The 15,713-nt window shown below is 41.1% G+C and overlaps 1 protein-coding gene across 1 annotated transcript in view; it reads left to right on the plus strand.

Moving 5' to 3' along the window:
- Positions 1 to 438: 438 nt before the first annotated feature.
- The window catches only part of LOC124297418 (serine/threonine-protein kinase 17B-like), a 60,284-nt gene continuing 45,009 nt past the window's right edge, over positions 439 to 15,713 (plus strand). The window contains exon 1 of the mRNA XM_046748421.1: positions 439 to 1,350. Coding sequence (XP_046604377.1) covers positions 1,217 to 1,350 — 134 coding nt within the window. The 5' untranslated portion in view covers positions 439 to 1,216. The remainder of the gene's footprint in view (positions 1,351 to 15,713) is intronic.

A 15,713-nucleotide genomic window follows, 5' to 3' on the forward strand; every position in this document is an offset into this window, starting at 1 on the left:
AATTTCAGATGTTCTTTTTCCTACATAGCGAATGCAGGTGTAAAGAGGAGCAGCGTTGTCGACGTATCAGACAAATATTTCTTCAATCGGCGCCAGAGAAGAAGAGTCTCCGAGCACATCTCCTCGGAGGTCCATCCGCGACCGAGGCGAGCGTCTTTCTGCCCTCCGGTTCGCACGATGCGTCGAGGTTTATACGGCGGAGGCGAGGCGGCGAGCTGCGTTCGAAATTCGAACGCGCACCAACGGACACGCGATACACAGAGGAAACGCACGCGAAGCCAACTTCAGGCCGCTGTTCGCTGCGGTTGTGTAAGTAAGTGCGGCGACGGTTCGTCGGGCGATCTCGTCTCTCCTCGGAAGGACTCGTTGGTGGAAAGAAAGAGAGTTTAAGTGGGGACTCCCGCCACTCCAGCCGCGATTTCCAGTCGGTGGAGGGGACTCGAACGATCCGCGGGCTGCTCTTCAATTCTGAGTCAACCTTCGGAGCGAGTGCCCGCACGCAGAGAGGACACGGCGCTCGCGCACGCGTCAGTTTCAGTTTCAGGCAAAACGTAACGTACTTACTTACACCCGCGGTTGGTTGTTTGAACTTCGAACGCGAACGATTCGAATTCGAAAGTACGCGAAGTCAGGAACGAGAGCGCCATTTTCATATTAAAACCGACGTGATATTACATCCTAGTCGCGAGTGTGTTTCAACTGTTTTCTATTCCATTTAAACCGACAACAACGAGCGGAGTAAAATGCCATCGTTTATCTTACGGTCGGGCAGTGACGTGGTGCGTTGTTTTTCACATTGATATAGAAAATTGATGATCGTAGATACACAGAGATAGAGCGAGAGAGAGAAGTAATAAATAAATAAATCAAGTTTCTTTTTGGTCGGTTCGTTTGTTCGACGACCGTTGACAGAATAGATAATGATAATGATCACGAGGGTGACGGTAGAAGTAACAACAAACGTACTATATCGATCCCTCTCGGATGATCAATAATAACATTGCAACAAAAACTGTCTCGTTGAGATCAATCGAGTCGATCTTTGTCGTCTTTGCGCGAGTTGACCACAGTGACGTGCGTTAGCGAAAAGAAATAAAAATATCTTCCGTCGCGAAGTGACTTGTGCCGATTAAACTGGATAATCGTGAGGAGAAAGAAGTGCGCCCGGCGACGATTGTTTGGATAAATTAATAAATCGTCATCATCGTCATCAGCGATGACTGCCGACGGATTGTTCGAGCCAACCAGCACCCCGGGTCATCTCGCCCCTACGCCCCAGAGGCTGGAGAGGCTTCTTTCCAAGCAGCCTCTCGAAGAGCTCTACGAAGTCGAGGAGCAGCCCTTCGCACGGTGAGAGAGACACTTGTTCAAGTAAATTCAGACCGTATCGTGTGTTTACGTCGCCGGAGATTTCCTGCGTTACCCAGCCGCCCGTATTTACACTCGGGAAATATGCGAGTCTTACCACGATATTGTAATACGGGAAGAAAAAAGAATCGCAGAATGTTTTTGGAGCGTTTCTTTTGTCGGTTTATAGTTTGCGAGGAGATTCGATGACGCGTGTGGTGTTGATACTCTGACATTCCACGTACGTACCTACGAGTCGAGTACGTTCTTTGTGAGGAAAACAACGGTTTCAAAGATGAGAAATATCCTTGCAAACCCGCATCGCGTTTATCCTAATGATCTCTTGGAATTGCATCAGTGATTTATTCGACGTTACGCGTTTAATGCACGCTGTAATATTTCGTATATAACTTGACGGAGTCGTATGCGTTTATTTTTTACAAAATGTGTAGGTACAATTTATCGTGACATCGTGACACACGCGTCATATTATACCCACACAACGCTAAATCGTTCGGTAGTATCGTCGCCGTCGAGGAACATACGAGAGAAAGGCGTGCAACTGTAAAACGAACGTTATATGTATTTAATACGTGTCTGCGTAATGTATCGCGAAATTTGCGATCGTTGAAGGTGAAATTTTTTCTCCGCCGCGAGAAGTAAAGCAAGAGAAAAAAGAAGACAAAATCAAATATTGGTACAAAAAGGCGGCTACGAAGTCGAGGAATTCGAAGAGAGGCGCAGCCTGTTGCGCCGCGGAATGATTTTACTCCGTAGAATTCGGACGATTGAATCACGGTCAGACCGTCACGATCAACCGCATTCATCCTCGATTTGCTCGAGTGGGATTTTTCAACCGTTGATTAGAGGATCGAGATCGATACGCGTTCGTTTTTCCATCACTCGAACAGCGATATTGGAAGATAATCATCGTACCGAAGTTGGCAACGTTATCGTAACGATTTATGCTGAGGAAAAATCGTTATTTAGCGATTTTGGAAGTGTCTGAAATTCGGTAAACCGTAGTAAAACAAAACACGCTCACGTTTCGAAATCCTAGTTCCTTTGATCGTTGTAAAATTAAAAAAATAGGGATTTTTTTATCACGATCTTTCGTTACGACAACGTTACCAACTTGAACCTATTGGATAATTAATCGATAGCCGAATCAGGCTTCTCGCCGAGTCGAAACCTTCCTTGGTGCTGCTGCCGTTGTTCGCTCCTCGACACCCGGAGGCCCAAAAGATGTGCTAGATTCTGGCTCTCGACGAGGGCAGCGCGCGATCGATCGATCGATCGGTTCATTCTGGTAGCGCTGGTTGTCCGCCCGACGGATTATCATCGGCGGTAGATCAGCGCGTTCGTTGCGTAACGGTTACTTCTTCGAAACGAGTTCGAGAGTTTGTGGTCGTTGTTAAGGCGAGCGGGAGATTTATATTCGAGATTTGCCTCCTTACGATACCGGCGATGATGATAAACCGCCTTCGCGTTACGTAAACCGAGTTTTGTTTTCACCAAATTCAATTATCTTTCATCCACTTTTGTTCCTTTCAACAATCTATTTATTCGAGTTAGTCGTAGGACAGGAATTTTCCGTTTAAAAAAAAGAAGAATTACTATTTCACACGTTTAGAATAACGGAAGAAAATTTGAACTTACGATATCCGAGTTTGTCGTCGCTGTATTTTAAACGGTTTACCAAATCTCACGTGATCCTAAAGCTGTAAAACAACGACCATTTCCAAAGATGCGTCGTTGCTACAATAACGTTGCAAACTTAAGCCCGATTGCAAATACGCGTGGGAAGCGAGATGCACTTAGGTGTGGTATTCGTCCGGTGCATGGTGCACGGCGCATGCATGGCGCCGTCGTCGTAGTTACAAGTCTAGGAAGCCGGGGAACCGCCGCAGTCCGTCCTCCTCGGAGGTGTTTTGCGACATTCCGATACACGCGCGTGTGTATGACTTATTCATTAACACCTGGGTCTCCGGTACTCGCAGCAGCGGCGCCAGCTAATCATTTCTCACTGCAAGCTGCTGGCCGCTGCCGTTGCAGCTGCAATCATATTCCCTCGGCACGCGTCGTCTCGTTACCAAACAGAAAGACGCGCTTCTTCCTCTTATTCGCCATCGTCGTCATCCTTGAAAAATGTATTTTCTTTCGCGTTTTATCGTAGTAAGTCGATTATTCAAATCGCGATGCGGCAAATGTGCGACGATTCTCCTCCGTGCCTTACCGATTGGTGAAAAAGGACTTACGCCTGTACGCTGCAACCGATAAGTGTATAAATATCGGGTCACCGTTGCATACCAGACGGTCTCCGAATGCTGCTACCCTTTTGCTTACTTTGCTGATGCGGACACGGGGGGCTATTTTAGAACTGCACCACCACCACCACCACCACCGCCGCCGCTACTGCGGCAAAGGCAAAGACGTCGTCGAGCGTAATTCCTTATAGACGGCGATTTCGATCTCTTGTAGAATTTGTTGACAATTCAATGTACGTGCAATGGTTGAGCTGGTAACATTCGGTATAATGATGATGATGGTGATTATTATTTGAAATAGAATTTAGAGGTTCTTGTTTCGAAGAAGTTGTACAGACCGGATTTCAAGATTAATGAATTTGCAATAACGCTATTCGTGTATCTAACATAGACGCCACTTCGGAATTCTTAGCGAGCTAGTGATAAAATATTATAATAACAACAATAATGATGTCCAAAAAAATTTTCATACCTGATACATTTTTCGTTTTCTCTATATTGAATATTCGTATTTCTCGTATAAGGGGGATTTTCTTGTTATTTTTTCCTTCTCTTCTCTCCTGTACGCGGCTATGGAAGATCCTGTATCAAACATCCTGAGAGATGCAGCTGCTGTCGCGTCGTTTTCGGCCTGACATCTGTTCGTCTCTTCATTGTGTGCGTTATAAGCGTACCTATGATACACACACATACATATATATGTATATATGTTATTATAGAGCGGCTCGGACAGATTTCGGAGGCTCGTGCCTCCAGTCGGCTGTAAAACTACGAGATTAACGCGTGTAATAATGGAGCCGAGTTAGGTGATAAAAATCTCGTGACTATGTCCAACAAAGTGTGCAGGGAGAGGAAAAAGCGGCGGTTTCAAATCGTAATAACAGGATATGGATACGCGTATACGTGAAAATGAGAAAGGAATGACACATTATGCTTGTAAAAAAAAAAAAAGACCAAAATAAGACGCCAACTTTTTCTCCGTTTGTAAAAATCGCTTTCGATCTTTGTCGTGTGTATAAAATGGCGTTGAAGAAACGATAATAAAATACTGTAAAGCGTACAAAGTCGCAGGGACAGCGGTAGCAGAAGCAGCATGGCTCGTGAATTATGTTTCATAGTCCTAACCTAACCCAACAGCCACCTATAAACCTTTAATGTATATATTATAGTATACCGAACGAATGTCGAAATCGTGAGGATACACAAAGGAAAGGCGAGCTCTGTGATCTAGGGTAAAGGTGGGCCACCGGGGGATCGTGACCCATAGATCATAGCGAGATCGTGAATGATCCAGATGACCTCCTATACTTCTCTCTTATGCAGTGTCGAAGATGAAACCCAACAGTCTCTCCTGGCGATTTTGCGGTCTTATAGATCGTACCTAGATGATGATATATGTATATAGATCTTTATAAACGCGGCGAAAAGATCATCACCGTAGAGGTACATAAGTATATACCGTCGAGTTTCGTAATTTCTTTTTTTCTTTCTTTTTCTACTTTTTACCAACAACTTTACCGTCGCGTTTTAACCTATTGCCAAACATCTCCTCGAGGAACACGACCAACGGCGATTCTTTTTTAAGTGATTATTTTCTGCTGCCAAACGATAACCGCCGTTGGTTGACAATCTTATGTGCTTGCATGCTATATGCGGGTAGAATACGCAATAAACACGCGATTGTGCAAACCAATCACGTATAATGCTAACGAGCCGCTATCATCTCGGTATAAGTAGGTGAATGTTGAAAAATAAAAAGTTCGTGTGCAGATAAAATTCCATTTTTCTTATATTATTCTTGATCGTGGCGGAACGGTGAAACCAGTTTCTAAATTGGTTATAGTTTCGTCTTTCTTTCATTTGCTATTATAGACTAGATCGCCGATAGAACGTATTTTCAGTTCAACGAGAATGAAAAAAATGCGATAATCCCGCAACTCGATCCGCAAAATTTGGTTCAATTGTATAATCTATTCCGGGCTTATCGCATCGGTGTCTGTACATATGAGAATACAAATGGAACGGCGTATAGGACGCAACGTTGCAGCTTCTGGATCATTCTCTGTCTTTGGTGAGAAGAAAAAAAAATAATAGACGGCTTACGGTGTTACGTCCGAGCGGAATGCGGTTACGTGACTTAACACGTCCATTACAAGCTTAGCTCTCCTTGGCTCTGAACCGATGCTGCTGCAGCGGCAACTCTACTGCAATTCAGCGTCTGCACCGGCCGGAAGAACAACAAGTGACACGCATAGAGTTTACACATACACACGCAAAAATACGCTACCGCACACAAGCGTGCGATAACAGTTGAACAAAAAGCCGTACGCCTCTTCCTTGCGCTAATCGTAAAAGTGACAACGAATAAATGAATCAGCGTATCCGCGGCACAGCCCGAGTTCTACACTTTCGAGACGAATTTCGTGCCGTATAAAAGATTTATGTGGATTCGAGTTGTTATATTTTCATTATTTACGCCCAATTATTTCACACAAATTCCTATCGATCGATTACTATTTTTTAATTATTGGTACATCACATGGGACGACAATTTTTGGAATCAACCTTCAACGCATTTTACAACCATTTATACGTACATGATTATTTATATGTTATCGGTATCTCGCAACGGCTGGATTATTTCTTTTCTTTTTTTATTTTGTATCCTCCAAAGCGAAGTACGTAAGTTATATATTATCTCGTGTCTTTAGTAGGAGAAAAGAAAGGAGGAGGGGAAAGAAAATGGGTTTGGGAAGACGAATCCACGACGTTCGTTCGTTCGCTTGCGCGCACTCAACTCGACGACTCCGCCACTCGATCTTTTCTCGCGCCGTTATGAATGGGACCTCTCTTGAAAGACTAGCCTGCGGGGTCGAGCGGATGCGCCAGAGACACAGAGAGGAGATTGAAAAAAAAAGAGCAGAAAGAGAGAGAGAGAGAGAGAAATAAAATGAGGTGAAATAAAAATGACGCATGGGTCGCGGCCACTTCTTGTCGGCTGTGTGTGTAAATGGCGTGGCGGAGAACGAGCAGGAAGAGATACGATTTTGGTAAACGTACCATCTTTTCGACGATAATAACGATGGTGACGAATAAATGATATAAAGCGATTCTAAAACTGACTTGGAAAACTTTTCTCACTTACAGTTAGATTAGTTCGATATGTGATATTTTTCTGATCTAAATATTCTCCCGATTCAACTAATCGTTCAGTTACGTCAAAGTTTAGAGAAGAGATGAAAGGAGATAGAAAGAAATGTGAAAATAACAATCTGAAAATGAGATTCGAGAGGCAGTATAAAATGTATGATGTAGAAAACAAGACCCAGCCTGTCCAGAGATAAGGCAGCTAATACACGTGTCAGATAATTTGTAATATCATACGTTATATTTGTGTGTGTGTCTGTGTGTGTACGTACGAATTGAATCGAAATTAATCAGCGGTCGGTTGAAATTTTTTTCTTAACGACTTGTCAGCGTGACTCTGCATAAATAACGACGACGGAACGAAGTAGTTTGATCTGTATTAAAAAATAGAAATATCTAAGCAAATATACAATATATGACAAAATTATGATGGATAAAAAAATATCGATTTTTCGTGCCAAATTTTATGCGCCAGCGCTAATAAGCTGAGTAGATTTTCTAGGTAATTTATATAATATCTGTAAACGCAACGATCTGTTTTTCAATGTAATTCAGATTCGACTTGATCGGTGTCATAGTTTTCACTATTTGAACTTCCGTCTTACAGGCGTGTTTTTTTTTTTTTTTTTTCTTCTTTCGACACGTATTTTTGACCTGACTGTACGTCCCACACATCCTTAAAAGTTTTGAGATCGTGGCAGAGCGCTGCCACTCGAGTTTCGATTCGACTCGGTCTAGTTTCAAGGCCCGAACGAACGCCTGCTTTTGTAAACGTTGTAACACTTACAGACTCTGCGCGTATAAAAGGTACTCGAAAGAGTGAGAGAGAGAGAGAGAGAAAGAGAGTTGTTTGGAATTACGAAACGAACGAATCGCGAGACGCGATCGTCCTCGATCGAGTGATCGATTAATCGATATTTCGCTCGTCCGCGCACATCCCGATCGATCGATCATTCCTCTTCGTCATACCATTAGCTGATCGTGATCGTCGTCTCTCTTTCCCGTTGCAGGCCGACCTTCACCTTCGTACCTTCGTTACAACCGCTATTAATACTCCGGTTGGTTGGTTGCAGTTACAGGTTGTAATTTACGGTCAAGAGACGAACGCGGGTCGAACGAAACTGAGGTTTGGATATCTCTCGGAGATGATCTCGTCGTTCTCTCAGGCTTTACTTCTATTCTTCATCTTCTTCTCGTTCTTCGCAGCTTCCCTCTCTGTATTCCCTTCTCATATCCTTTTCCTTCGCAAATTCATTCCCCTAATTTTTTAAATTGTGCATGAAATGCAAACACACGCACACATACGTGACCCGATTAAGTGACTGCAATATTTCCGCTCTACAGACGCCCTTGGGATTCCAATGCTAAAGGGGCGTCGGTGTGCCTCGAGATCTCGACGACATGAGAAAGCAATACGTGTCCTTTTTTTCATACATATTTCTCTCCTTTTTTATTTTTTTGTTTTTTTTCTCTCTTTTCAAACCTCATTTCTCTCCCTTTCCTCAGGATTTGTTTCACATTCGTTTTCGCAAACTGAATTAATTTTTCACCGCAACTCTGTGACGTTTTGAATCATACAATTTACGTTAAATCTTATGAAATTCGTTGACGAAGTATAAAAAAATCACAAAATGACGACGAAATTTTTACCCAACCGCAGCAGAAAAAAGAATTCCGCTCTCGGCACTTGGGTATCGACACCGGATGTCGCGGGGCTTATTCAACGTGTATAATTTTATTTATCATCATTGTTATTATTATTATTACCATCGTTAATATTACGATACGATCGTCGTATAGTTGTTATCGTGACGATTAAACATATTCCGCTTATACCTATAGAGTTTCGCTCCGCACGGCTCTCTCTCTCTCTCTCTCTCGCTCTCTCTCTCTTGTGGGCCTTTTGTTTTCCTTCGTACGCACATTCCTCCTCCTTCTTCGTTTCTCGGTTACCTGCTGCAGCGGCTCTGTGTTATACTGCTTGCACGTGCGAAAATCCTGCGAACTTATGTACTCGTTCCTCGTTTCACCGACTGACTGACCGAATGACTGCCACAAGCGATCCGACTCCTTGGAATCGCATTTTGCAAATGTTTCACTTTTGCCGTTCGCAAAGAAGGAAAGAAAAAGAAAGAGAATAAAAAAAAATATATATATATATATTACAAAATACCTGATTCGCAAATTCCTGTCCACGCGTATGTGACATACATATATACCACGTAACAAATATATTATTATATTTATATATCGCTTTCATTTTCTTGGAAACATTTACGGAATTCAAAGAGGAAAAAAAAAACAATATTCCTAATCGCAATTACGTTACGTCCACTACCGCCGCACTAAATAATTTTTTATAAAAATATCTTTTATTTCAACTTACATTTATCGCTGTCACGCTTGAGCTTGATTATAATTTTTTTTCTGTCCTCTTCAAGCCTCCATCAAACTGCCGAATTACATGTAACCAACGTTTGCACAACATATTTATCGTATTCGAGTTATAATTCTAGCGATTAGAATCGGAATTCGCGGCTCTCGATACTCGGGCGATTATTATTTACACAAGCGTGCAACAGCAGGGACACCCACTCCAAAGTTCCTTTCTAATGTAAACCAGGATCTCCTCTCGCTGTCGACTCTCATTCTTGCCGTCTTGCCGCGTTGTTATAATTATAGACAAGACTTTATTGGCCGCTCATTCCCTGGGAATGCCGCCGATCCCGTCGGTATTACAGGCAGCGCACCAGCCGGCATGCAACAGGCAGTTTTGTCCTACCCACGAGCTCAATGGCGCCTCATAAAATCACAATTTACGACCCCCGTTATCCCCTATATTATTACGAATTTCTTTTATTTCGACCGGGATTTTGTTATACTACCGTTTAATTTACAATTATCATTTCTTTTTGTTTATTTCTCTCTCTCTCTTCCAACGTATAGGTTTACCGAAAAAAATAATAAATTAACCATCACGTCTCGCAATCGAATAAATTACACAAAATTTATCACAACAACTATGGTCAAGAATTTATATCGCTTCGTTGCGCCAAATTTTTACACTTCTAATATCGAAGCAATTTACTTCGCAATCAGCTATCGGCGCGGCTCGTAATCGGTCGGTTGTTGAAATTGTATTGTTGCCACGCTCGGAACTGCCTACGTAATATTTTATATATTCAAATACCGACGTACGCACGCAACCAACCAAGCAACCGTCAACTAGGAACGAAGAAAGCCTTCCGGGCAATGCAAGGTGAAACCGTGACGGCCAAGGTTGCACGAACAGTCTTCAAATCTCCCCGTCCTCAAATTTTTACGAATTTAACCACCAAACACGCTACGTTTCTCCATCGTGAAATTTATTTTCAAAAACCTACAGGTAAGGATATTGAATTCCGGTGAGATTATAATGTGTTATATTAAACTTGAATTCAATTTGTGTGCAACGATTCGACAGCGCAAGGTGAACGTATAATGTTAATTTTTATGAAAATTTAAAAAAAAGTTGCGCTACTATAAGATATATAAATAAATAAATTCTTATCTTTTCTTCTTCTATTCCGTACACCGCGCTGCATTTTCAACCAGCATCCGTGACGAGGGAGAAAATCTCCTTCTTTCTTTCTTCCCCTGAGTTTGTTATCCGGTTCGTTGAACGTCGGCAAAACGGAAATATTTATCATATGGATTACTGATCCGCGGATCGATTCGTTCTCGCAAATGAGATCACTACTACTTGTTTGCTTCCCTGCGATCACGAAGGCGGTCTCCTGATACGAGAAGCATCGGCAGCAGCAAACAGGTGCGGCATGTTGCTTCACGCTTGCTTTATTCTCGTCGTCTTCTTGTCGGTGTGATACAAAGTAGTTTAATAGGAATCCTTTCTCTTTGGGTGGCGTCGCGTCGCATTTTTCTGCCCATCGTTATTGCCATCGATCTCGATTCTCTTTTTCTTCTACATTTACCTTTTTACGACTTGAAAGCACATGTAATGTATATGATGAAAAAATAAAATAAAATCGTTCTTCGTCGATCGATGCGAGATTATTATTTATTTATTTTTTTTGTTTGCAATACTTGAAACTGATGAATTATTTCTTGTCTTTATCAGTAAATACCCCTAGATCATATAATTCTTTCTTACAAATAACTAGACTTGTGATAATTAGACAAATAATCGATAGGTTATCGAGGGCGTTATCTATACGCGGAAGAAAGCTTCTTCGTCTTTACATTTCAGCAGCTTTCGTGCACCTGCGACACTTGTGTATACATATATATATATAATCTTAATTGTTATCGCTGATTATTATAACTTGATGATTGTCCGCAGTAAACAATGTAATAAAAATAGTACATCATCGATACTTGCTAACAAAGATCGTCTATGTATATTTTACACGCATAGTAATACCTATATTACCTGCATTATGTCATAGCTGCCTCTTGCAGCTGAAAAATAATACGCAAGAAAGGTTGTTTGATATTTAATCAATGGAATTGACCGTTTTACCGCGACGATGTATGCGAGTTGTTCATATTTTACAATTAAATTGCGCAACGAATACCTTCTTCCTTTCGATACGGCGTGATAAACGTGAAATACGATTTATAACGACGCAATTTTTTCATCTTCCAGTCGATACAGTAAAATAACCAAACCCATAGTCCGGTAAAAATTATCGATATGCGATCAGCGAGTGAAATGATTCTCACGTGGGCTGGTCAGCAGCACCGACAGCAGCAGCAGCGATGACGATGACCTGAATGCAGTGAAACGTCGTCGTCGTGTTTTCTGTGGGACGGAATTTTTGCCCTGAGGCTCGACGTCGAGACGACGCTTAATACACACGCGTACAAAGATTATACACGCGTTACCAATGCACGGACACAGATGTACGTACGCGCAATGCCACGTTTAGAGACAGCCTGTAGGAATTGGAATCACAAGTTGTTCCTGGTGATTATAACACGGGAGAGGGTATCATTTATCATACGTATGGGTATAGAAATTGAACGTTGTTGTTAATAAATAACCATCGTGTAAATTATCATAAATCGTACGAACTAACATGCGCGGAATTTCATTTTCAAACGTATATTAAGCGGAAATTTACACACGTGGCTGATACTTCCGAACTTTCTTTCCTACTTCGACGACGTCGAATAACGTCGGTTATAGCCTGCAGCGGCGGCGGCAACTCAATTCCCCTTCTTCCGCCTTTGGCGATTATAAACCGATGACTGACGAATTCTCGCGTGCATAATGTACGTAAAAATTGAAGAGTTTAAAAATAATTGAAAACATACCTTACTGTTTATATGTTTAATTTTATGAACGATCGATCCGAGCTGCGTTTCATCGGACGATTTTTTTTTTTTTTAATCTGACCAACTGAAAGAAAAAGTCTTCTTTCAATTGACAATTTTTTTTTTCTTCTTCATACAAGATCAAAAACTGTCGAATATGCGACAATAATTTTTGCTCGTTAAATAAAAATAACAATAATAATGATGACAATGATAGTAGTAAATATAAATTTCGAACGAAAGACAATTATACATCGATATTGAATTTCACCGATAATTTCTTACCTTCTCAATTTCAATTCTCTTCCAATTACCGATGAACAAAAGTGGTTGTTGAAATGTCACGGTAATACCGATATTACGATAAATGTAAAAGTGCGACTACGATAATTTCAGCCGATAAAGGAAATAATTTCTAGTGCTCAAGATATACCAACTCGTTTCAACTGCAACACGCGCATTCATTCAATACACACACACACGCATGTATATGCTCTCGAATTTCGTTAAGACACAAGATCTGGCGCCTGCAGCAGCTGGGTGATTAAACATCGGCTCAGACGTACGTCGGAAACCGTGTAAATAGCACAGTTTTCTCTTCTATCCTTCATCCAGCAGCAGCAGTAGCGGCGGCTCTTCTCCTCGAGTAGCGAGTGCATTTTACCGACGCATTGCGTACGTACGTAAATAACGTACGCGTCGCATGTACAATAACTATGTATGTTATATATGTTCACGCGTTAAACGTGCGCGATTATCAACGAACGAACGCAGACGTGGCGCCAAACCGCTCGACGTTTCTTTCGTTACCATCGCTTAGCTCGCATATATTCTCTTTATGCACATCATACGCACACTGCACTTTTCTTACACGCAACGCGTTACGCGTCACTGCGTACAAGCCGCGAAACTTTGCGGGAGAATTTTATTCCGCACACCTACTCACGCGTCTGTAATTAATTAATTAATTAATGCTTTGCCTCGGAAATAGTAGTCCATTTTTTTTTTTCAATTTCTTTTTTCTTCTCGAGCAATAAAATTCCGAAACGTAGAGTAATCGAATGTTGTCTTTGTTTTTATGGAGTCACACACACACCTGCGCACCTTCTTGTTTTCGCATAGAAACCGAGGCGAGATTCACCTAGAAAATAGAACACGATCGAAAGGGGTAGCTTTTCAAACTGGCATCAGGTTTAATTAGGTATCCGAGTAGCTCGATGCAGGCATTTATAGTATAGGCAGGCAATAGTCGTTCCTTCTGCATCAATCCCAGTTAATCCATGGCCCTGATTAATGTGAAACCGACCGAACAGCATTCGCTGATTTCGTTTATACTCGAGAGAGTTTGCTGCCGCAATTGTAGTTCAACGGTTGACTTTCGTCAATCGTAAGTAAAGTTCGTTTAAAACTATGAATTTTACCCCCCCGGTGAAAAGAATTAAATCATATCGTTTATCGCTTCTTCAGATTATCGTTAATATCATTATATTCTTATAATTGAATTTAAAAACTTGCGTATATTTTTTTCTTTCCTTCTTTCGTAAAATATTTCAATTCATCTCAATTCACGCGAATCCCTTCATTTTATGTCTAATTGACGCAGTCGACTCGACTCTCGCGTTCATGGACCGTATCTCGAGTCTTTGAACGATCGTCACGCCGCAGCTGCGGAGAGGCGTCATGGGCCCAACTCTTTGTCGTAAAAACTAGCCGGATATGCGACGTTATATTCGTATAGCCAGTGCATTAGGTGCACATATATATATACAGAGAATGCGGTGACAACGCGATGATCGCAGCGCCGCTGGCGTCGCGACGCCTTCGCTGTTTGGTCGCTGCGCTGCCACCGCCAAACGACTCGTTGAACGCTATTTGTGGAACAACTCGGAATCCCGCAGCACCGCCTGTTTATTTTCATATTTGGCATTTTATTATTTCGGATATCCTGTTTATCACACCGCGGCATTCATTCCAAATCCTCTGTGCCCTTTAAGCCAACCTTCCGCTGATTGACGCACGTCTGGAGATCGATCTTGACTTTGAATCTTTAGAAACTTGAAGAAATTTTTGCCCACGACACCGATTAATAAATTCCTATACTTTTTTTTTCCTGTATCGCTTGAAATTCATTTTAAATCAATATTTACAAGAATAGAAATTTATAATTTTGCTGGTAAGAAAAAAGAAACTTAAAATACGGATACATTCTTTTTTTCGCACGTGTTTTCGGTGATATTTGCCTTATATATACACATGTACTTAAAACGAGCCTAGAAACCTACTTTTCAAAATTTTATTACCAATCACGGAAAGAATTTTGTACACATGATACTGTAACATGATGATGTTGTGGAGAAAAAAAGAAACGTAATTCATTCCTTCGTACGAAGAAATCATTTTTTTTTTTTTTTTTTACGATTTTACGCGAATACAAGTTTTTTTTAAATACTTTTGAGGAACAGGAAAGAATTTCTTTTCGTCGTTAAGTGTTTTATTGACATTAAAAAAAAAGAAAAGAAGAAGAATTATTTCATCTGTATACAATGGTATTTATTATTACGACTGTATATTTCTTTGCATGTATAGGAATAATTGTAATGAAAAGGAGTATAATTTCTTTAAGTGAAACGAAGTTTCCCCAAGTCAAAATTTCTCTTTCTTCTTCGCTCCTTGATGAAAAAACGTTGGAGGAAAGTAAAAAAAAAAAAAGCTATAATCTGAAATAATTGACGCACGTTATTACAATTTGCTCTGAATATTTCTCATTGCGATGAAATTAAGATGAAGGCACGGAAATCGCATTCCTTCTCGATCTTGCACCGCATGCACGGTACATTACCGCGGTGGCGCCAGTCGCGTATAACAAGCGCATCGTCATCATCATCATCATCATCATCATCGCTTAGTCTTTGGATTTTCCGTTGTGAAAAGCCGCGGTTTTACCGACAATCTGACTCGCTTTATTCCAAACCGCTAGTGAGTAACTTTGTATTCGTTGATATTTCGTTCCAACATAATGCAATCGAAACAATTTGTTTCCTTGTTGTTTTTTTTTTCCGGCAACGAGGTTTATCGTACGATTATCGCAGAATTAAAACCGATGAATTTTAAAAGTATATTAGATTTTTTTTTCCTGTTTCCTACAATTGGAAAATAAGGTGAACTCGGTTATTGTCCTTTTTCGAAATGTAATTGCAACGTGTGCGTGTTTACATAGGCAGGCGCTTACACTCTGCGAGGAACGAATTCCTCGTCCCTTACTCACCGCCTGTCTTTTTCTCGCCGTTCTCAAGACTTTTTTTCCGTTAGCCATGTGAACGTCATCACTCACTCGTAATGATGTATTTGCTAACCGTGATACGATGATTCAGACACAAAACGCGGACAACAAACGGCAGCTGCGATTATTATCTTCTCTGCCATCTGCTAATCGATATCGATTTATGTACAACGTCTTGTGCGTGGCATTTATATTATTGTGATTTTTTACCCCGCCGCAAACATAATACAACAAAAACGGTAAAGACAATTTTTCGAGTTCTGCGGTGAAATTAGTTAGAGAATTTGAAGAAAAAAAAAAATAATCGTAGGAAATGTTTAACTATAATATTGATTTTTGGTATTCAAAATGTTGTT

Source organism: Neodiprion virginianus, chromosome 2 (genome assembly GCF_021901495.1).
Source record: "Neodiprion virginianus isolate iyNeoVirg1 chromosome 2, iyNeoVirg1.1, whole genome shotgun sequence".
Lineage (NCBI taxonomy): Eukaryota > Metazoa > Arthropoda > Insecta > Hymenoptera > Diprionidae > Neodiprion > Neodiprion virginianus.